General features: G+C 42.9%; 1 protein-coding gene across 1 annotated transcript in view; it reads right to left on the bottom strand.

Moving 5' to 3' along the window:
* The window catches only part of LOC132403373 (dynein axonemal heavy chain 3-like), a 990878-nt gene that overhangs the window by 143915 nt on the left and 822902 nt on the right, over positions 1 to 24061 (bottom strand). The window contains exons 57-59 of the mRNA XM_059986790.1: positions 20887 to 21017; positions 18622 to 18814; positions 5597 to 5775 (exon numbers count right to left, since the gene is read on the bottom strand). Coding sequence (XP_059842773.1) covers positions 5597 to 5775; positions 18622 to 18814; positions 20887 to 21017 — 503 coding nt within the window. The remainder of the gene's footprint in view (positions 1 to 5596; positions 5776 to 18621; positions 18815 to 20886; positions 21018 to 24061) is intronic.

Here is a 24061-nt window from a genome sequence, read left to right as displayed (position 1 = left end):
AGTTGAGGTTTTGGGCTGAGACCTTCAGAAAGACTGGAAAACAAAAGATGAGCAGTCAGAAAAAGCTGGATCTCCCAGTGGCTACCCATTTTAATTCCACTTCCCATTCTGACATGTCCATCCATGGCTTTCTCTACTGTTGCAATGAGGCCATACTCAAGATGGAGAAGCAACAACTTTATTCTGTCTGGGTAGCCTCCAACCTGATGGCACAAACATTGATTTCTTGAACTTCCAATAATACCTCCTTTCTCTATTCCCCATCCCAGTTTCTCTCTCTCAACTTACCTCCTTTCCTGCCTATTGCCTCCCTGGTGCCCCTCCCCCTTTTCTTTCTTCCATGGCCTTCTACCTTCTCCTATTAGATTCCTCCTTCTCCAGCCCTGTATCTCTTTCACCAATGAATCCCCCTGTTCTTCTCTGCATTCCTCCTCCTCCCAGTTTCTCCCCCCCCCCTCCATCTTCTAACACCTTTTTTTTTCTCCAGTTCTGGTGAAGGGTTTTGGCCTGAAACATCAACTGTACTTTTTTGCATAGATGCTGGCTAGTCTGCTAGGTTCCTCCAGCATTTTGTGTGGGTTAGTTAGACAGGTGCATGGATATGAAAGGTTTGTCGATATGGACCAAATGTTGGGACATGGCTTGGGTAGTATGGAGCAGTTGGGCTGAAGGGCCTACTCTATGTCTCCTTGTGGCCTTACCAATATGTGGGTGTGGCATTTCCAGTCTTTCCAGTACCTCCTCATCAAAGTCACCCTGTCCTTCCTTGTTCAACCTGTCATTCCTCAGATTTTGGCAGCACCATCTTCCACGGGAAGAAATAGAAATACTCTCTCAGAATTCCATGCTAAGATTAACCATATAACTATATAACAATTACAGCACAGAAGCAGGCCATCTCGGCCCTTCTAGTCCATGCCGAATGCTCACCTAGTCCCACTGTCCTGCACTCAGCCCATAACCCTTCATTCCTTTCCTGTCCATATACTTATCCAATTTTACTTTAAATGACAATACCAAACCTGCCTCTACCACTTCTACTGGAAGCTTGTTCCACACAGCTACCAATCTCTGAGTAAAGAAATTGCCCCTCGTGTTACCCTTAAACTTTTGCCCCCTAACTCTCAACTCATGTCCTCTTGTTTGAATCTCCCCTACTCTCAATGGAAAAAGCCTATCCACATCAACTCTATCTATCCCCCTCATAATTTTAAATACCTCTATCAAGTCCCCCCTCAACCTTCTACGTTCCAAAGAATAAAGACCTAATTTGTTCAACCTTTCCCTGTAACTTAGGTGCTGAAACCCAGGTAACATTCTAGTAAATTTTCTCTGTACTCTCTCTATTTTGTTGACATCTTTCCCATAATTCAGTGACCAGAACTGTACACCATACTCCAAATTCGGCCTCACCAATGCCTTGTACAATTTTAACAGTGCATCCCAACTCCTATATTCAATGCTCTGATTTATAAAGGCCAGCATACCAAAAGCTTTCTTCACCACCCTATCCACATGAGATTCCACCTTCAGGGAACTATGCACCATTATTCCTAGATCACTCTGTTCTACTGCATTCTTCAATGCCCTACCATTTACCATGTATGTCCTATTTGGATTATTCCTACCAAAATGCAGCACCTCACACTTATCAGCATTAAACTCCATCTGCCATCTTTCAGCCCACTCTTCTAACTGGCCTAAATCTCTCTGCAAACTTTGAAAATCTACTTCATTATTACAATACCACCACCTTAGTATCATCGGCATACTTACTAAACCAATTTACCACCCCATCATCCAGATCATTAATGTATATGACAAACAACATTGGACCCAGTACAGATCCCTGAGGCACACCACTAGTCACCGGCCTCCAACCTGACAAACAGTTATCCACCACTACTCTCTGGCATCTCCCATCCAGCCACTGTTGAATCCATTTTACTACTTCAATATTAATATCTAACGATTGAACCTTCCTAACTAATCTTCCATGTGGAACTTGTCAAAGGCCTTACTGAAGTCCATATAGACAACATCCACTGCTTTACCCTCGTCAACTTTCCTTGTAATCTCTTTAAAAAATTCAATAAGATTTGTCAAACATGACCTTCCACGCACAAATCCATGCTGACTATTCCTAATCAGACCCTGTGTATCCCGATAGTTATATATACCATAACTAAGAATACTTTCCATTAATTTACCCACTACTGATGTCAACCTGACAGGCCTATAATTGCTAGGTTTACTCTTAGAACCCTTTTTAAACAATGGAACCATATGAACAATACGTCGATCCTCCAGCATCATTGCCGTTTCTAATGACATTTGAAATATTTCTGTCAGAGTCCCTGCTATTTCTACACTAAATTCCCTCAAGGTCCTAGGGAATATCCTGTCAGGATCCGGAGATTTATCCACTTTTATATTCCTTAAAAGCGCCAGTACTTCCTCCTCTTTAATCGTCATAGTTTCCATAACTTCCCTACTTGTTTCCCTTACCTTACACAATTCAATATCCTTCTACTTAGTGAATACAGAAGAAAAGAAATTGTTCAAAATCTCCCCCACCACTTTCGGCTCCACACGTAGCTGTCCACTCTAATTCTCTAAGGGACCAATTTTATCCCTCACTATCCTAATGCTATTAATATAACTGTAGAAACTCTTCGGATTTATTTTCACCTTACTTGCCAAAGCAACCTCGTATCTTCTTTTAGCTTTTCTAATTTATTTCTTAAGATTCTTTTTACATTCTTTATATTCCTTGAGCACCTCATTTACTCCATGCTGCCTATATTTATTGTAGATATCTCTTTCCTACCAAGTTTCCAATATGCCTTGAAAATCAGGGCTCTCTCAAACTTTTAACCTTTCCTTTCAACCTACCAGGAACATAAAGATTCTGTACCCTCAAAATTTCACCTTCAAATGACCTCCATTTCTCTGTTACATCCTTCCCATAAAACAAATTGTCCCAATCCACTCCTTCTAAATCCTTTCACATCCCCTCAAAGTTAGCCTTTCTCCAATCAAAAATCTCAACCCTGGGTCCAGTGCTATCCTCCATAATTATGAAACTAATTGTGATCACTGGACCCAAAGTGCTTCCCAACACATACCTCTGTCACCTGACCTATTTCATTCCCTAACAAAAGATCTAACACTGCCCCTTCTCTAGTCTGTACCTCTATGTATTGCTGCAAAAAACTATCCTGCACACATTTTACAAACTCCAAACCATCCATCCCTTTTACAGTATGGGCTTCCCAGTCAATGTGTGGAAAATTAAAATCTCCCACAATCACAACCCTGTGCTTACTACAAATATCTGCTATCCCCTTGCAAATTTGCTCCTCCAATTCTTGCACCCCATTAGGTGGTCTTTAACACACCCCTTTAAGTGTTACTACACCTTTGCCATTCCTCAATTCCACCCAAATAGTCTCCCTAGACGAGCCCTCAAATCTATCCTGCCAGAGCCCCGCTGTAATGTTTTCTCTGACAAGCAACGCAACACCTCCCCCTCTTGTCCCTCCGATTTTATCACACTTGAAGCAATGAAATCCAGGAATATTTAGTTGCCAATCACACCCCTCCTGCAACCATGTTTCACTAATAGCTACAAGATCATATTTCCAGGTATCAATCCACGCTCTAAGCTCATCCGCCTTTCTTACAATGCTCCTAACATTAAAATAAATGCATTTAAGAAATTCTCCACCTCTTCCTCTCTGTTTATCTCTAACAGTACAAAGAACTTTACTGTCTTCTTTTTCTTACTTCTCCCATACATCTGTTCCTACACTCTGGTTCCCCTCTTCCCTCATATCCAGTTTAAATCCACTGGAGCCTCTCTAGCAAACCTACCTGCAAGAATATTTGTCCCCCTCCAGTTCAGATGTAAACTGTCCTGCCGGAACAGCTCCCACCTTCCCTGGAAAACTGCCCAATTATCTATAAATCTGAAGCCCTCCCTCCTGCACCATGTCTTCAGCCCTGTGTTGATCTGCACTATCTTACTATTTCTAAACCCACCTGGATGTGGCACTGGTAGCAATCCTGAGATTGCTCTCTTGGAGGTCCTGTCCTTTAACTTGGCACCTAGCTCCCTAAACTCACCTTTCAGGAGCTCCTCACTCTTCCTACCCACGTCATTGGTCCCTACATGGACCATGACATCCAGCTGCTCACCCTCCCTCTTGAGAATACTGAGAACTCAATCCGAGATATCGCGGACCTTGGCACCAGGGAGGCAACAGACCATCTGGGATTCTTGATCTCTTCCACAGAAACTCCTATCTGTCTCCCTAACTATCGAATCCCCTATCACTACTGCTCTCCTCTTTTCCCTCCTTCCCTTCTGTGCTGAGGGTCCAGTCTCGGTGCCAGAGATGCAAATTGTCCCTGGTAGGTCGTCCCCACCAACAGTATCCAAAACGGTATACTTATTGTTGATGGGAACGGCCACAGGGGTGCTCTGCTCTTCCTGTCTATTCTCCTTCCCTCCTGACAGTCACCCAGCTACCTGTCTCCTGACTCCTCGGGGTGACTATCTCCCTGAAACTCCTGTCTATTTCTGCCTCTGCCTCCCGAATGATCCAAAGTTCATTCAGCTCCAGCTCCAGTTCCCTAACATGGTTTGTCAGGAGCTGCAGCTGGATGCACCTTTTGCAGGTGTAGTCATCAGGGACAGCTGTGCTCACCCTGACTTCCCATGTACTGCAAACGGAGCACTCAACTCCCCTAACTGCTTCTTCCATTACCTACTCCTAAGCTAGTTAGATTAACTAAAGGAGCTTACCCGGCCTTACTTCACCTGGAGTGATGCTCGTACTCAGCCTTTGCTCGCTTTTTAAATTCCCCCGCTGATCTCAGAGGCCGACTTTCACGCGCCTGTGCAGTCTAGCTTCTTTGCCCCAATCAGTTAAAAAAAAACAGCTTCTCTCCAAGCTTCTTCCCTCTCCGCCTCTTGCTGCGATTAGCTCCTCATGCCAAACTGCTTTTATGTTCAGAAGTCTACAGAAGATATCACGGTCTGCTGCGTCATTAACTGCTTCATCCTCCCAACTGTCAGAAGTCTTGTACAACTTTGGACATTTTTGCAATCAGGCAGCTCCCTCTCTCCCTCCCTTTATTTCTGCCACATTTTGCTGAGCTCCACCCTTTATCTGAGAACCAGGAGTTAACTACAGCAAGCCAGGTACCTCATCACCCTTTGCCTGACCTTCCCTCAATTATAGCTCCCACTTGCTGTCCCTGCCCCGTTGCCACTCTGCAGGCTGCTGGCTTTGCTGGGCATGGGAAACATCTCCCCTCCCTTGGTCTGCTTTCATTTTGCACTGTGTTCGTTATCTCCCTGAGTTCTTTATCTCACTGTGTCTGTTATGTCACTGTGTTCGTTATCTCCCTGTGTTCTTTATCTCCGGGATATTCTGTGTAGGTACTATTCCACCCAGCTGGTTCCACGAGTGGGGTCTGAGATGTGGCTCCGCGTTCCCCTCTACTGCTGCAGGATGCTCCAGTTCCTGGCCCTTGTGACCCAGCTGTGGTGTTTACACTGATCGGGCTCAGCCACCTTAGGAATTACCTGTAGGTAAAGTGGGCATTCAGATGGTTTATCCTCTCCTGAAGGTGGTTCGATGGAGTGCTCTTGTCAATAGAACTTGCGTAAAGGTTTAGGAACCAGTTGAGTGAGTATTGGTACATGGGATCAACGTAGGCCAGGTCAGTGAGGATGAAAAACAGCACACTGGAGTGAGCAGCCACCTGTGAGGGAGCAAGATTCCAGATTGGTTAATGTCATTTCTGGTTGAAATGGTAAAGAAGAATGATATTACTGACACTGCAGATCCAATGCAGCATAAATACACAATGAAATAACTATACAGCGAGATAATGAACACAATGAGATAAAGACACAGTGAGATAACAAACATGGTGAGATAAAGACACAATAAATAAAAAAACATATGGAAGCTTATATCCACAGATTGATGTATTGTATGTCAATAAAGTGATGCTAGGCCCAGGAGTGTCTGTGCATGAGAGAACTGACAGGAAATGATAAAGTAGCGCTGGTTGGGGGTGTGGAGGGATGGATTAGTGGGTGGAGGTGTTGATCAGCTTAGTCTTTGGGGGAAGTAATGGATTTTGAGTCTGGTGGTCCTGGAGTGGATGCTACGTAGCCTCCTCCCTGATGGGAGTGGGGTAAACAGTCCATGAGCAGTGGGGATGGGATCCTTTATGATGCAATGGGCACTTTTCTGGCATCTTTCCATATAGATGTACTTGATGGTGGGTAGCTGATACCAGTGATGAGTTGGGCAGTTTTGACTACCTGTCGTAGAGCCATCCTGCCCGCTTCAGTGAGTTTTCTGTGCCGTACAGTGATGCTCTCTACTACACATCTGTAGAACAATGTGAGTATGGGTGAACATAGAGTCCAGCTCTCTTCAGTCTCCTCAGAAAGTAGAGGTGTTGGTGAGCTTTCCTGAATATATGAAATGTGTCCTGGGGCCGTGAGAGTTTGAGCAAGATGGAGTCTGAAACTACTCGCAGTTTCCACTGTTGTGCTGCCAATGCAGAGAGGGGTGTGACTGATACGAGCTCTCCTGAAGTTGATAGCCATCCCCTTTGTTCTGTTGACATTGAGGAAGAGGAATCAGGCCTTGAGCTCTTTCATTCCCTCTCTGTAGGCCAAACCATCATTGTTGGTGATTCCACGCAGACTTCGGTTTTTAGTGGTTATGGGACCCGCTCTCGAGGGCGCATGGCATGGCTTTGTGATATCACTAGGATGCACCCTAGAAAACGAGCGCACCTTTGGGGTTCCAGTTTCGCGGCCCTAAGGCTGTGCCGCTGACTGAAGCATTGTGGGAGAGAACAAAACATTGAGAACAGCCGATCAGCCGTCGGAGGCTGTGAATTGCACTCTCTCTCTCTTCTGAGGGTGAGAGATTGTCAATTCTGAGTCTCAGAGCTCGGAAAAAAGGCGGTGAGAGAGACTTTTAACACCATAAGTCAGTAAGTTGTTTTGTTATGTCTCCCTTCTCACTGTGACAGGGGACATCACTTTTTTCCTTTATTAGAGAGAGAGAGCGAGAGCCTGTGGCATGTTGATTTGTCAGGTGAATGATGAGTTTGCGTTGTACTACAGATCATGGGAGGGGGGTGTTGGGGGTGCTTTCGGGTCCTATTGCTTTAACTGTCACTCATACTTTGGGTTACTCTTCTGTTTTTGTGGATGCTTGTGAAGAATAAGAATTTCAGGATGTATATTGTATACGTTTTCTGATATTAAACAGAACTATTGAAGACTGGTGACCCAGGTCTGGACAAAAAAACCAGGTATGATTTGTGGAGAGCTATTTCAAGGGCAAAGAAACAATTCCGAGTGAAGTTGGAGGCAACATCAGATGTACGACAATTCTGGCAGGGTTGGCAGGACATTACTTATACAAAGCAAAATCCAATAGCTTATCCAATAAGCAAAATCCAATAAACGGCAGCGATGCTTCACTACAAGACGATCTCAACACCTATGCCCACTTTGAAAGGGAGAATATAACAACAGTTGTGAAGATCCCTTCTGCTCAGTGACCCTGTGATCTCTGTTTCAGGGGCCAGTCAGGCGGACTTTCAGGAAGGTGAACCCTTGCAGGGCGGAAGGCCCTGATGGATTACCTGGTGAGGCTCAGAAAACTTGTTCCAACCACTGGTAGAGTATTCAAGAACATTTTCTCTTCTTTTTATTGAAGTTCATCATCAAACAAACATTTTCATAAAATGAATTTCAGATACTGTACCTATATATCATATATTCATATTTGCCACAAATATAACATATAACCATATAACAATTACAGCAAGGAAACAGGCCATCTTGGCCCTTCTCGTCTGTGCTGAAGGCTTACTCTCACCTAGTCCCATCTACCTGCACTCAGCCCATAACCCTCCATTCCTTTCCTGTCCAATTTTTTTTTAAATGACAAAATTTTGGAAGAGGACAGCGAGGCTTTGAGAGGAAGTGTGGCGGCGGCCATTTTCAAATTGTCCAATTGCTTCTCAGATCGGAGTTCTGAGAGGTGGGACTGCGCAGGCGCATGAAGGAGGGAAGATATAAAAAGGAGAGAATGAGTGAGGTAGTTCTCTTTTGGAAGAGGACAGCGAGGCTTTGAGAGGAAGTGCGGCGGCGGCCATTTTCAAATTGTCCAATTGCTTCTCAGATCAGAGTTCTGAGAGGCCGGACTGCGCAGGCGCATGAAGGAGGCCTGGGAAGGAGGGAAGATATAAAAAGAACGCAGCCTTAAGAAGCGGGCAGCGTTTGCGGGCAGCGGAGTGCGCCGGGAGCAGAGTGTAGGGCTTGGGCTCAGGGGGCTTAGGCGGAAGAGGGCACAGTAGGCTTATCTTTTAGTTCTTGTTATTTTCAGTTATTTGGGAAGTATGATTGTGAGGGCAGCTTGTTGTTCTCGTTGTCGGATGTGGGAGGTCCTGGAGTCTCTGAGCCTCCCGGACGTCCACATCTGCGCCAGGTGCGCCGAACTGCAGCTCCTGAGGGACCGAGTTAGGGAACTGGAGCTGCAGCTCAATGACCTTCGCCTGGTCAGGGAGAGTGAGGAGGTGATAGAGAGGAGTTACAGGCAGGTGGTCACTCCGGGACCACGGGAGGCAGATAGGTGGGTCATGGTCAGGAAAGGGAAGAGGCAGGTACTAGAGAGTACCCCGGTGGCTGTACCCCTTGACAATAAGTACTCATGTTTGAGTACTGTTGGGGGGGACAGCCTACCTGGTGGAAGTTACAGTGGCCGGGCCTCCGGCACAGAGGACGGCCCTGTAGCTCAGAAGGGTAGGGATAGAAGAAAGAGGACCATAGTAATAGGGGACTTGATAGTCAGGGGTTCAGACAGGCGGTTCTGTGGAGGTGATCGGGAGTCCCAGATGGTAATTTGCCTCCCTGGTGCCAGGGTTCGGGACATTTCTGATCGCATCCAAGATATCCTGAAGTGGGAGGGTGAGGAGCCAGAGGTCGTGGTACATGTAGGTACCAATGACATAGGTAGGAAAGGAGAAGAGGTCCTAAAACGAGAGTATAGGGAGTTAGGAAGGCAGTTAAGAAGAAGGACCGCAAAGGTAGTAATCTCGGGATTACTGCCTGTGCCACGCGACAGTGAGAGTAGAAATGGAATTAGGTGGAGGATGAATGCGTGGCTGTGGGATTGGAGCAGGGGGCAGGGATTCAAGTTTCTGGATCATTGGGACCTCTTCTGGGGCAGGTGTGACCTGTTCAAGAAGGACGGGTTACACTTGAATCCTGGAGGGACCAATATCCTAGCGGGGAGGTTTGCTAGGGCTACAGGGCAGACTTTAAACTAGTAAGATGGGGGGCGGGAATCAATTTGAGGAAACTATGGGAGAGGAGGTTAGTTCACCAGTAGAGCAAGTAAGTAGACAGTGTGTGAGGGAGGAAAGGCAGGTGATGGAGAAGGGATGCACTCAGCCCGAAGATGTAGGGGAGAAGAAAGAAAAGGATAATAAATTTGAATGCATTGTTAGGGATGAAAAGAGAGGAGGAGATGGAGAGTATCTTAAATGTATCTATTTTAATGCCAGGAGCATTGTAAGAAAGGTGGATGAGCTTAAAGTGTGGATTGATACCTGGAATTATGATGTTGTAGCTATTAGTGAAACATGGTTGCAGGAAGGGTGTGATTGGCAACTAAATATTCCTGGATTTAGTTGCTGCAGGTGTGATAGAGTAGGAGGGGCCAGAGGAGGAGGTGCTGCACTGCTTGTCCGAGAAAATCTTATGGCGGTGCTTTGGAAGGATAGATTAGAGGGCTCCTCTAGGGAGACTATTTGGGTGGAATTAAGGAATGGGAAAGGTGTAGTAACACTGATAGGAGTGTATTATAGGCCACCTAATGGGGAGCATGAGTTGGAAGAGCAAATGTGTAAGGAGATAGCAGATATTTGTAGTAAACACAAGGTGGTGATTGTGGGAGATTTTAGTTTTCCTCACGTAGACTGGGAAGCTCATTCTGTAAAAGGGCTGGATGGTTTAGAGTTTGGGAAACGTGTGCAGGATAGTTTTTTGCAACAATACATAGAAGTACCAACTAGAGATGGGGCAGTGTTGGATCTCCTGTTAGGGAATGCGATAGGTCAGCTGACAGATGTATGTGTTGGGGAGCACTTCGGGTCCAGTGATCACAATAGCATTAGCTTCAATATAATTATGGAGAAGGACAGGACTGGACCTAGAGTTGAGATTTTTGATTGGAGAAAGGCTAACTTTGAGAAGATGTGAAGGGATTTAGAGAGAGTGGATTGGGTCAAGTTGTTTTATGGGAAGGATGTAATAGGGAAATGGAGGTCATTTAAGGGTGAAATTATGAGGGTACAGAATCTTTATGTTCCTGTTAGGTTGAAAGGAAAGGTTAAAGGTTTGAAAGCACCATGGTTTTCAAGGGATATTAGAAATTTGGTTCAGAAAAAGAGGGATTTCTACAATAGATATAGGCAGCATGGAGTAAAGGAATTGCTCGAGGAATATAAAGAATGTAAGAGGAATCTTAAGAAAGAGATTAGAAAAGCTGAAAGAAGATACAAGGTTGGTTTGGCAAATAAGGTGAAAGTAAATCCAAAAGGTTTCTACAGTTATATTAAAAGCAAGAGGATAGTGAGGGATAAAATTGGCCCCTTAGAGAATCAGAGTGGTCAGCTATGTGTGGAGCCGAGGGAGATGGGAGAGATTTTGAATGATTTCTTCTCTTCGGTATTCACTAAGGAGAAGGATATTGAATTGTGTAAGGTGTGGGAAATAAGTAAGGAAGTTATGGAACCTATGACAATTAAAGAGGTGGAAGTACTGGCGCTTTTAAGAAATCTAAAAGTGGATAAATCTCCGGGTCCTGACAGGATATTCCCCAGGACCTTGAGGGAAGTTTGTGTAGAAATAGCAGGAGCTCTGACCGAGATCTTTAAGATGTCATTAGAAACGAGGATTGTGCCGGAGGATTGGCATATTGCTCATGTGGTTCCATTGTTTAAAAAGGGTTCTGGAAGTAAGCCTAGCAATTATAGACCTGTCAGTTTGACATCAGTAGTGGGTAAATTAATGGAAAGTATTCTTAGAGATAGTATTAATAATTATCTGGATAGACAGGTTCTGTTTAGGAGTAGCCAGCATGGATTTGTGCGTGGAAGGTCATGTTTGACAAACCTTATTGAATTTTTTGAAGAAGTTATGAGGAATGTTGATGAGGGTAAGGCAGTGGATGTAGTCTATATGGACTTCAGCAAGGCCTTTGACAAAGTTCCACATGGAAGGTTAGTTAAGAAGGTTCAGTCGTTGGGTATTAATGCTGTAGTAATAAAATGGATTCAACAGTGGCTAGATGGGAGATGCCAGAGAGTAGTGGTGGATAATTGTTTATCGGGATGGAGGCCAGTGACTAGTGGGGTGCCTCAGGGATCTGTTTTGGGCCCAACGTTGTTTGTAATATACATAAATGATCTGGATGATGGGGTGGTAAATTGGATTAGTAAGTATGCCGATGATACTAAGGTAGGAGGTGTTGTGGATAATGAGGTGGGTTTTCAAAGCTTGCAGGGAGATTTATGCCAGTTAGAAGAATGGGCTGAATGTTGGCAGATGGAGTTTAATGCTGAGAAGTGTGAGGTTCTACATTTTGGCAGGAATAATCCAAATAGAACATACAGGGTAAATGGTAGGGCATTGAGGAATGCAGAGGAACAGAGAGATCTAGGAATAACAGTGCATAGTTCCCTGAAGGTGGAGTCTCATGTAGATAGGGTGGTGAAGAAGGCTTTTGGAATGCTGGCCTTTATAAATCAAAGCATTGAGTACAAAAGTTGGGATGTAATGTTAAAATTGTACAAGGCATTGATAAGGCCAAATTTGGAATATTGTGTACAGTTCTGGTCACCGAATTATAGGAAAGATATCCTTAAATTAGAGAGAGTGCAGAGACGATTTACTAGGATGTTACCTGGGTTTCAGCACTTAAGTTACAGAGAAAGGTTGAACAAGTTAGGTCTCTATTCATTGGAGTGTAGAAGGTTGAGGGGGGATTTGATCAAGGTATTTAAAATTTTGAGAGGGATAGATAGAGTTGACGTGAATAGGCTGTTTCCATTGAGAGTAGGGGAGATTTAAATGAGAGGACATGATTTGAGAGTTAGGGGGCAAAAGTTTAAGGGAAACACGAGGGGGTATTTCCTTACTCAGAGAGTGATAGCTGTGTGGAATGAGCTTCCTGTAGAAGTAGCAGAGGCCAGTTCAGTTGTGTCATTTAAGGTAAAATTGGATAGGTATATGGACAGGAAAGAAGTGGAGGGTTATGGGCTGAGTGCGGGTAGGTGGGACTAGGTGAGATTAAGAGTTTGGCATGGACTAGGAGGGCCGAGATGGCCTGTTTCTGTGCTGTGATTCTTATACGGTTATATGGTTAAAATCAAACCTGCCTCTACCACTTCTACTGGAAGCTCATTCCACACAGCTACCACTCTCTGAGTAAAGAAGTACCCCTCATGTTACCCCTAAAGATTTGCCCCTTAACTCTCAACTCATGTCCTCCCCTACTCTCAATGGAAAAAGCCTATCCACGTCAACTCTATCTATCCCCCTCATAATTTTAAATACCTCTATCAAGTCCCGCCTCAACGTTCTATGCTCCAAAGAATAAAGACCTAACTTGTTCAACCTTTTTCTAACTTAGGTGCTGAAACCCAGGTAACATTCTGGTAAATCTTCTCTATTTTGTTGACATCTTTCCTATAATTCAGTGACCAGAACTGTGCACAATACTTCAAATTTGGCCTCACCAGTGTCTTGTACAATTTTAACATTACATCCCAACTCCTATATTCAATGCTCTGATTTATAAAGGCCAACATACCAAAAGCTTTCTTCACCCTATCCACATGAAATTCCACCTTCAGGGAACTATCTACCATTATTCCTAGATCACTCTGTTCTACTGCATTCTTCAATGCCCTACCATTTACCATGTATGTCCTATTTTGGGATTTTGGGATTCTGCTTATTTTTAAATTTTTTGAAACTATTTAGTAGATGATTTGATGTTCAATTTCTTTTTGTTTGAATGGAAATGCATTTGGTCTCTTTTTTTCACATTTTAAGGTGTTGTCCTGCTTTCTTCTTCCCACAACACCTTATTTTCTTGTTGAGTCATTTTCAATTGTTTATGCATGAAAATAACCAACAACATAAATTGACATTTGTTTTCTCCCTTTTCTGAAATACTAGTATTTTAGTACTCTGTTTCATGATTTAAATTTCTTTTAAAATCACGGTAGTTTTTTTTCTTGTTCTCTTTTTTGATATTTTTTTTCAGATTTTTTGAATTATGAATATTTCTTTAAAAACTTTTGTCTTTTGGGCTGCCATCAGGAGAGATGGGATTAGATTTAGCTCTAGCTCATCTCTTGGCCAATCTCTGGCCTATTTCTGGGTCTTTGTGGGTGGGGAGAGGGACTACTGAAATGTCCAATATATCATAACTTCTGGTTCTTCCTTGAACCTTTCTTCCTCTTCTGGGTTCATGAGTTTGTATTCCGGTTAACCCTTTACGTACCATATTATTGATTTTACTATGATGGATAAGATTATTAATTTTGTTTCATGGCTTAAGCCATCCAATTAAACAGAATTTTTAAAAAAGCATTCCATAGAATGAATGCCCATGTTATCTTTGCACAAGAAGCTCATGTGAGGAAGGAAGATATTCTGCATTTTTTTAGATTTTGGAAAGAACGTCAATACCATTTGAATTCTCAGGCCAAAGTGTAAGGAGTTTCTATTTTTATAGATTCTTCAATTTCATTTGTTCACTACGAAACATCTTTGGATCTGAATGGTAGATTTTTGTTAATTACTGGCCTACTCTGTAACAAAAAATTGGTTATGGTTAATGTTTATGCTCCAAATGTTGACTATCCTGAATTTTTTAAACACTTATTTATATCCCTTCCCAATTTAAATGACTGTATGCTGATAATGGGTGGAGATTTTAATTGCTGTTTAAATCCTTCAATGGATAGATCTAAATCTAATCAGGCACTTACGAATAAATTGGCTATCTTTATTAATTCTTTTTTGCTTGATATCGGAATTTCAGAAATTTGGAGGTTTTTGCATCCAAAGGATAAAGAGTTTTCATTCTTTTCCCATGTATACCACAGTTATTCTAGAATTGATTACTTTTTTATTGACTCATTTAATTCCCTCTGTTATTGTCTCCAATTCCGATTCCATTGCCATCTCTGACCATGTGCCCCTGAAACTCTCTTAAATTAATGGATACACCTTCTAGTTTTGGACAAAGGCAATTCAATTCTGTATTACCACAGGACTCGGACTTTGTGTAGTTCATTAAGGAAGAGATTGATTTCTACTTTTCAATAAACTCTACAGAAGAAATTTCCAGTGGGGTACTATGGGATACTTTTAAAGCATACATCCATGGGCAGATTATCTCATATTCTGCTGGACTGAAAAAACGAATTAATAAAGAGATTTGTATGTTGGTTGATAAGATCAACAAGAAATATTGTATTGCTCCTAGTCAGGAGCTTTATGAAAAGAGGGTCAAACTTCAAATGGAGCATGGTTTACTTTTAACATCCTTGATTGAAAATCAATTAATTAAAACTAGGAATAAATTTGTATACATGGTGATAAATTCTTAAACTATTGGCTGATCAATTGAAATCTGCTTCGGTTAAACATCAGATTATTAAAATTCGTAAATGAGATGGAACTATGATGGTTGATCATAATAAGATAAATAAATTTTTTCAAGAATTTTACACCTCCTTATCAATTTCCTGATGACCCCACTATAATGCACAAATTCTTGAGGAAATTGAATGTTCCAAAATTATCACCTATTGAACTTTTAGTATTAGATGGTCCTATTATGGAACAAGAAATAAAAGATGCTATTTCCTTGATGAATTCAGGTAAAGCACCTGGTCCAGATGGCTACACAGTAGAATTTTTAAAATCCTTCTCTACTAGACTTTCTCCCTGGTTATGTAGAATCTTTAAGGATGCATTATTTATAGGTAACTTACCACAATCTTTTTATGGTGCCTCTATTTCCTTAATTCTTAAAAAAGAATGCGCACTGAATGCACATCATATAGGCCTATATCCTTATTGAATGTAGATTCTAAGATTTTTTCTAAAATATTGGTGACTAGATTGGAGAATACATTGCCTCAAACTATTTCTGTTGATCAGACCAGATTTATTAAAAATTGCTATTCGTCCTTTAATATTAGGAAATTAATTAATATTGTTTCTACTCCCTCATCTAGAATTCCAGGATGTGTCATCTCATTGGATGCCGAGAAAGTGTTCGATAGAGTTAAATGGTCATACCTATTTAGTACGGTTGAGAAATTTAATTTTAGCCCGCAATTTATATCTTGGATTAAATTGATATATTATACTCCTTTGGTTTCAGTACTTACTTATAAGATCTCCCTTTTTTAGTTGTTTGCTGGCACTAGGCAAGGTTGTCCTCTTAGCCCATTGCTATTTGATATTGCCCTGGAACCTTTAGTTATTGTTATTCGTGACTCACATACTATACTTGGCATTTCCCATGGGAATGTGATAAACAAGTTATTATATGCAGATGATTTGATATTCAGATATTTTGAATCCTGAGAAATCCATTCCTGCTGTTATATTCCTGCTCGCTCAGTTTAGTAACTTTTCTGACGAAGGGTCTCAGCCTGAAACGTCGACAGCACTTCTCCCCATAGATGCTGCCTGGCCTGCTGTGTTCCACCAGCATTTTGTGTGTGTTGTTCATTTAAAGGAAACAGTTCACATTTATTAAAATTTATTTTACATCCTGAAAAATCTCCAAATTCAATGAAATCTCCAAATTCATTAAATAATTTTAGCAAGGCAGGGATAGATTCCTGGAGATTAGATATATAAAGCAGTAAATCATCAGCGTAAAGAGAAATCTGATGAATGGTCTCATTCACAAGAATCCCATGAATATCTTTAGCTTCATGAAGAGCGATAGCAAGGGGTTCTAATATTAAGTTAAGTAAAGGACTTAATGGACAACCTTGAAAGCTGAAAGCTGAAAAAAGGGGGACGTACAGTTATTAGTAATAACAGTAGCAATAGGAGTTTTATATATCATTCTAATCCAATGTAATTCTAATCCAATATAATTTATTATTAACTCAGCCTATTGAAGGCTACTTGCTTAAGCTAAAAAGTCAATTTTATATTTTTGGAGATAAAAAATAACAAACTGCTTGCATCTCAATTAAAAACACCCAGAGCCAAAAGGCAAAGTTTGAAAATCCGTAGGAAAGATGGTACACTGGCTTGGGAATATGAAGGAATTAATAAGATTTTTCAAGATTTGTATACCGAACTTTATAAATCTCAATGTCCAGTAGATTCTTCTAAAATGAATGCTTTTTAACAAAAGATTGCTTTTCCTCAAATCTCTGTTGAGGATCAAAAAACTCTTGATGCCCAAATTACTGAAGCCGAAATTCATAAAGCTATTTTTTCAATGTAATCTGGTAAGGCTCCTGGACTTGATGATTACCCTGTAGAATTTTATAAAAAGTTTGGAAAATTGCTCTCTCCGTATATTTTGGAAATGTTTAAGGACTCTTTTGTGAAAGGTGATTTACCCTCTACATTTTATGAGGCTTCTATTTCTTTAATTCTTAAAAAGGATAAAGGTCCTACTGGTTGTGCCTCATATAGAACTATTTAATTATTGAATGTTGATGCTAAGATCCTGTCAAAGATAATGGCCAATTGGTTGGAAAATATTTTGGATAAAATTATTTTTAAAGATCAAACAGGCTTGATAAAGGGTCGTTATTCCTTTTTAAATGTTCGGAGATTATTTAACATTATATACTCGTCTTCTTTTAAAACTCCACAATGCGTCGTCTCTTTGGATGCTGAAAAGGCGTTCGTTTGAGTCAAATGGAAATAGTTATTTAATGTTCTTTTAGCGAAATTTGTTTTTGGTGTTAATTTTAATTATTGGATTAGAATAGTATCCTTGCTTTTTATTCTGACAGGTGCATACAAGCTTTGTACTCCCAACATTTCACCTTTGCCAGAAAACAGTCTGTCCCAATTCATACATGCCAGATCCTTTCTGATGCCATCAAAATTGGCCTTTCTCCCATTTAGAATGTCAACATGAGCATCAGCACTATCCTCTTCCATAATTGCTTTGAAACTAATGGTATTTTGATCACCAGGTGCAATGTGTTCCCCTGCTCAATCTTCTGTCACCTGTCCCAGTGTCATTCCATAATAGATCCAAGTATCACACACTCTCTCATTGAGACTTCTATGTACTGATTAAGAAAACTTTCCTGAACACATTTGACAAACTATATCTGATCTAATCTTTTTACAGTAAGGGAATGAGTCCCAGCCAATGTGTGGAAAGTTAAAATCACCCGCTAGAACAACCTTATCTTTCTTGCAACAGTCTGTGATCTCTCTAAGAATTTATTCCATAGGTTGAATAGGTTAGAACTTCATTCCCTTGAACACAGGAGAATGAGAGGAGATTTGATAGAGGTATACAAAATTATTAGGGGTATAGAGTCAATGCAAGCAGGCTTTTCCCACTGAGGTTGGTGCGACTGGGACCAGAGTTCATGGGTTAAGGGTGAAAGGTGAAATATTTAAGGGGAACATGAAGGGGAATTTTTTCACTTAGAGGGTGCTGAGAATGTGGAATGAGCTACCAGTTGTGGATGCAGGTTCAATTTTAACATTCAAGAGAAATTTGGATGGGTATATGTATGGGAGGGGTGTGGAGGGCTATGGTCCAGGTGCAGGTCGATGGGTAGACAGATTGATAATTTAGCATGGATGAGGGGCTGAAAAGACCTGTTTCTGTGCTATACTGTTGTATGTATGTATGACCCTGAGGTCTCAGCAACTGGGTGCTATGTCTTGGTGTTGAGGGGAAGCTGCTCACTCTCACTCTGCTCAGCACCAGGTTCTGCACAGGGCCTCATACCAGACTCAAGCCAGAAGTCTGCAATCCCACTGAATGTGCCCAGGGCTTCCAGCAGGCTGGTTGGATATCAGGGAATGCAGGAGCCTCCCCACTGTTCACTAACCAGGTGAGGCTGACTCTGAACATTGTCCTCCCAACCAGAGAAGTGTGGGGCACTCTACATCACTGGGGGGGGGGGTACACACCTCTGAACACAGCACCAATGAAACTCTGCTTTCACCCCTCCATCTAACAGAACACTATCAGTCAATGGAATTTTAATAGGGAAAATTTCTCCAAAAATGTTCTACAAGAACTTATATAAACAAGCAATGTTAAAGTCAAGCTAATGACTCTTTTGCATATAGAGGTAAAGACTGGCATTCAAAAATACCTCCAGGCACAAAAACACAGACAATAACATTTTTCTTAATTTTTCCAACTTCTGGCCAAGGTTCCCTAAACTTCTGGCACCAAACCTTCCAAAATCAGTCAGCAGATGGACTTTATCAACGATATGTAATATTGAACATGAGCAGTGACTCACAGGCCAGTATCCATTGCGGGTCTCATCGATCTGTTGCTCTGTCATCATGGTGATTTCCTGCTTCTCCATGATGTCCTGGGAGAGCTGCTTGCTGGAAGAGAGGACATCAATCCCTCGCTCATCCTCTAGCAAATTCCCCTGTGACATGGACAGCACCTCCAGGATCTGCTCTTCAATCTCTTTTAAACGCTTTCTGAGGGGAATGGCAATAGGCATTCATCATGAACGTGATGTGAAACTTTGTCATGCTCCAGTGGCCCTGACAGCAACCATTTCATCACTACCTGATGCTTGTTTTAGTGTAGACACTTCCAACCTCTGTCTCCAAGCCTTGGCAGTTGGAGGTGCCTCACACACAAGTGCCCTTAACAAATGCTCCACAGTTTCACATTGCAATTCCAGTCATTCCTCATTTAGAAATAGCTCTTCCTAAACCCCCTCTAACTGGGAACAAGCTACTTCTGTGGAAGTCTTTGTAGCCAAAACAGTCACTGCACTGAACTCACTACAGATCTCAGCATCTTCAAGAAGCTTGACCCTTCAATGTCCCTGTAGTGGCTGGTGAAAGCTACAGCTGACACCTCAAACTGTGTGTGTTCTCGCTTGTATGAGTGTGTGTGCGTGCGCGTGTGCACGTGCGTGTGCATGCATGTTTGTGTGTGTGCACGTGTGCATGTGTGTGTGTGTGTGCGCGCATGTGTGTGTTCTCGCTTGTATGAGTGTGTGCACACGTGTGTGCATGTGTGTGTGTATGCATGTTTGTGTGTGTGTGCACGTGGGCATGTGAGTGTGCACGCGCGCATGTGTGTGTCTGTGTATGTGTTAATGTGCGTGTGCGCACGCGTGTGTGTGTGTGTGTGTGTGTGTGTGTGTGTGTGTGTGTGTGTGTGTGTGTGTGTGTGTGGGGGTGGAGGTAATCCATTAGAGTGTCCAGAGGACTGGGCTAAGCTGGAGCAGGGAAATGCTGCCTTCCAACACCTCGAGTTAGGGATGGCACACAGGGGTCACTGCCAGAGATCACCACCCAGGGTAACAGCCAGTGATCAGTCTGCGTCCACACCAATGCTGACAACCGTGCATGACGTGATCCATCACTATCATTTCCAGTTCAAACCCTCTGCACTCCCCAAGTGTGGCCATATTCTGAGTGGAACAGTGCAGAATAGCTGAGTTCACCATTGTGAGTGGGGGTGGAGCTTTGGGTCAGGAATACTCATTTGTTCTGGGCTCTCTCCAGGTAGGGAACACCCACCTCTTCTGGGCCCACTCCAGGTAAGAGGAGTTCACCTGTTCTGGACTCTCACCAGCCAGGGAACACTCACCTGTTCTGGGCCAGCTCCAGGTAAGGGGAACTCACCTGTTCTGGGCCCACTCCAGGTAAGGGGAGTTCACCTGTTCTGGGCTCTCTCCAGGTGGGGAACTCTCACCTGTTCTGGGCCAGCTCCAGGTAAGGGGAACTCACCTGTTCTGGGCCCGCTCAAGGTGGGGGAGCTCACCTGTTCTGGGCCTGTTCCAGGTAAGGGGAACTCACCTGTTCTGGGCCCTCTCCAGGTAAGGGGAGCTCACCTGTTCTGGGCTCTCTCCAGGTAGGGAACACTCACCTGTTCTGGGCCCGCTCCAGGTAGGGAAAACTCACCTGTTCTGGGCTCTCTCCAGGTAGGGAACACTCACCTGTTCTGGGCTCTCTCCAGGTAGGGAACACTCACCTGTTCTGGGCCCGCTCCAGGTAGGGGGAACTCACCTGTTCTGGGCCCGCTCAAGGTAAGGGGAGCTCACCTGTTCTGGGCCCACTCCAGGTAAGGGGAACTCACTTGTTCTGGGCCTGCTCAAGGTAAGAGGAACTCATTTGTTCTGGGCCCGCTCCAGGTAAGGGGAGCTCACCTGTTCTGGGCTCTTTCCAGGTAGGGAACACTCACCTCTTCTGGGCCCACTCCACGTAAGAGGAACTCACCTGTTCTGGGCTCTCCCAAGTAGGGAACACTCACCTGTTCTGGGCTGGATCCAGGAAAGAGGAACTCACCTGTTCTGGGCCAGCTCCAGGTAAGAGGAGCTCACCTCTTCTGGGCTCTCTCCAGGTAGGGAACACTCAACTGTTCTGGGCCAGCTCCAGGTAAGGGGAGCTCACCTGTTCTGGGCTCTCTCCAGGTAGGGAACACTCAACTGTTCTGGGCCAGCTCCAGGTAAGGGGAGTTCACCTGTTCTGGTCTCTCTCCAGGTAGGGAACTCTCACCTGTTCTGGGCCCGCTCCAGGTAAGGGGAGCTCACCTGTTCTGGGCTCTCTCCAGGTAAAGGACTTCCTTCTTCTCTTCCAGATTAGGCTTTTCCTTTGCTGCAACAATGCTCAGCAGCTGCTCCTCCAGGCCAGTTGGTGTGATCATGAAGTTCAGAAGTGTCACCTGGAGAGACAAGGCATCTCACTCCTGGTCCATTTGAAAACTAACATCTCAGACACAGACAGACAGACTTTGATAGGTTTCATTTCCTGCAAACTGGGAACAGGGAATATTGAGACACAAACTTGGCACAGGAGGTGGTCAAGCAGAGGTAATTGCAACTAATTACATTGGTTCAGTAGTGTAGCGCTTTGACCTGGGCTCAATTTCTGCCGCTGTCTGTAAGTAGTTTGTACATTTTTCCCATGACCACGTGGGTTTTCTCCGGGTGCTCTGCTTTCCTCCCATGTTTCAAAGTTGTACGGGTTAATAGGTCAATTAGTCACATGGTGTAATTGGCTTACACAGGCTTGTTGGCTGTTACCATGTCTCCAAATTGAAATAAATAAATAAATAAATAAATAATGCATAAACTAAAAATAAAAACAATGTTTGGAAGACCTCGGAAAGGAAAGATGTAGACACATATGGGTTGAATTCCATTCCATGTAGGTGGACATCTCAGTCAGTATGAAAAAGGTGGACCCATGGCTCATTTCCATGTTATAGATCATGAAAATCCTCTGATACACAGGTCAGGATTGATCAGGGGCTGGGCATTGCAGGTCATCCTTTGTGGCCTATGACCTGAGTAAGTATTTTGTGTGTGTGCCCACTGTGAAAGACAACAGCAACATGTAAGAAATTTGAGAGAGTTGGGGGCACAAGGGAGTACAGTCACTATTACTAAGGAGGAGGAACTGGGAAGCTGAATGGTTTGAAGGTCGATGGACTACACCCCAGGGTGGGTGAAGAGATTATGGAGGATTAGTAGTGATCTTTCAAGAATCACCAGCGTCTGGAATGGTTCCACGTCGTACTTCAGAATAAATAATTAACTGGTTAAGGATGAGGTTTCAGAGAATTGGAAGCACAAAATAGAATAGGCCAGAGGGGCAGGTTGAGGAAGCTGGGAGTCTACAGAAGCATTTGAACAGATTAGGAGAATGGGCAAAGAAGAGGAAGATGGAACACAGTGTAGGAAAGTGTATGGTAATGCAGTTTCCTTTAGGGGGAATAAAGGTATAGACTATTTTCTAAATGGGGAGAAAGTTTTGAAATCAGAAGTGCAAAGGGACTCGAGAGTCCTCGTGAAGATTCACTAAAGGTCAACTTGCAAGTTGAGTTGGTAGTGAGCGGGGCAAATACAATGCTAGCATTCACTATAAGGCATTGGCCAGGTCATATTTGGAGTACAGTGAGCAGTTTTTGTTCTCCTATCTAAGAAGTGATGTGTTGGCATCGGAGAGGGTCCACAAGAATGATCCCAGGAATGTGTAAGGAGTCTTTGATGGCTCTGGGCCTGTACTTGCTGGAGTTTAGAAAACTGAGGGAGGGTTGTTCTGAATTAAACCTACCCAATATAGAAAGGCCTGGATAGAGCCAACGTGGAAAGGATGTTTTCATTAGTGCGAGAGTCTAGGACCAGTAGGCACAGCCTCAGAATAGAAAGATGCCCCTTAAGAACAGAGATTAGGAGGAATTTCTTTGGCTTGAGGGAGATGAATCTACAGAATTAATTGCCACAACCAGATATGGAGGGCGTTATTGGGTATACTAAAATGGAGATTGATAGGTTTTAGATTAGTGTGTCAAAGTTTATGGAGAGAAGGGGTTGAGTAGGAAAAATAACTCAGCTATGATTGAATGGTGGAGCAGACGATGGGCCGAGTGGAGTAATTCTGCTCCTATGCCTTATGGACCTCAATACAATTTAACATTAAAAAGTACAAGACACTGTTCAGGGGCCACCCACTTTTGGATGAGCCTAGAGCAATGTAGAATACTTATAAGCATCAACCTGGGAAGCCTGAGGACTACGTTTCTACATCTCTAACTTTCCCAACATGGAAATGACTACTGTGTTGCCTTTAAGACATTTGTTTAGTTTATAATATTTTCACTTTAGTAATTTGTTTGTTATCATTTTCTAGTTAAAGTTAAGATTGTTTAAAGTAAATTCGTTGTTTGTGATATATTGCGGCATGCGATGACGTCACACCCGGTTTTGTCGCGTCTTGTGGGAAAATACCGGTTTGGAGAAATGGGAAGGAGGGGGCTCCCATGTGCAGGATCAGCGCGAGAAAAGTTTTCTTTCTACGCACTAGAAACATCAGTGAAGCAACGCCTTAAGCTCATGAGATAATCGATATGTTGAATTCAAAATGTTAACGCTGATTCTGTTAAAAGTAATGACGGTTGATAAGGTTTATGTTTTTGTTATTTAAAGAGTTGTGGATAGTTTGTGTTGAAGTGTATTTAAAGCAGTCAATGGCGTAGGTAGATTCTGACTGTATGTTGCACTTTAATGTAATATAGTTGTTGTAGTTTTACTTTTGCAAGTATTTACGATGTAAATGTTGTATCAAGAAGGAAACAAATACTGTATATATTTTGTATTGTTTTATCAACAGTTTTCACCATACGTTAATGTGGAAGAGTGAACAGTAAATGGTTAATCTTACTGCGATCCTGTCTTCATTGACCACGGTTTACCTCGGTGTTTAGTTCAGAGTTCTTTGGCACCTGTGCGAGAATACTACAGTGAAAAGGCGGCATTATCAGGTGTTTCAAATGCTGCAATGACAACTCGATCCAGCATCAAGTCGTTGCCATCCAGCGACAAGGGCAGTAGGGCATCATCAAGTAAGGCTGCCCATGCAAAAGCTAAGGCAGAAGCCGCCAAGGTGCGAGCATTCTACGCCGAACAAGAAACAAAATTGAAAATGGAAGCAGCTGCCAGAGAAGCTGAAATCCAGAAGGAAGTGGCTGCCAGAGAAGCCAAAAACCAGTTGGAAAGGGTAGGAATAGCGTCAGAGTTAGAAGTGCTGATGCTACACCGAGAAGCAGAAACTGCCAGGGTGGAAGCAGAGTTAATACAAAATGCTGAAGAAATGCATGATCTGGTTGACTTCAGAAAAGATCAGATTGGAACGCACAAGCGTCTATGTCTGATCTCAAATAGACTTGAAGATTCGTTCTTCCTCTCCATACTTATACGCTAACGC

The sequence above is a fragment of the Hypanus sabinus genome, chromosome 13 (genome assembly GCF_030144855.1).
Source record: "Hypanus sabinus isolate sHypSab1 chromosome 13, sHypSab1.hap1, whole genome shotgun sequence".
NCBI classification, from domain to species: Eukaryota; Metazoa; Chordata; class Chondrichthyes; order Myliobatiformes; family Dasyatidae; genus Hypanus; species Hypanus sabinus.
The sequence above is the reverse complement of the archived record's forward strand: the minus strand, read 5'-3'. Positions and strand labels throughout refer to the sequence as shown.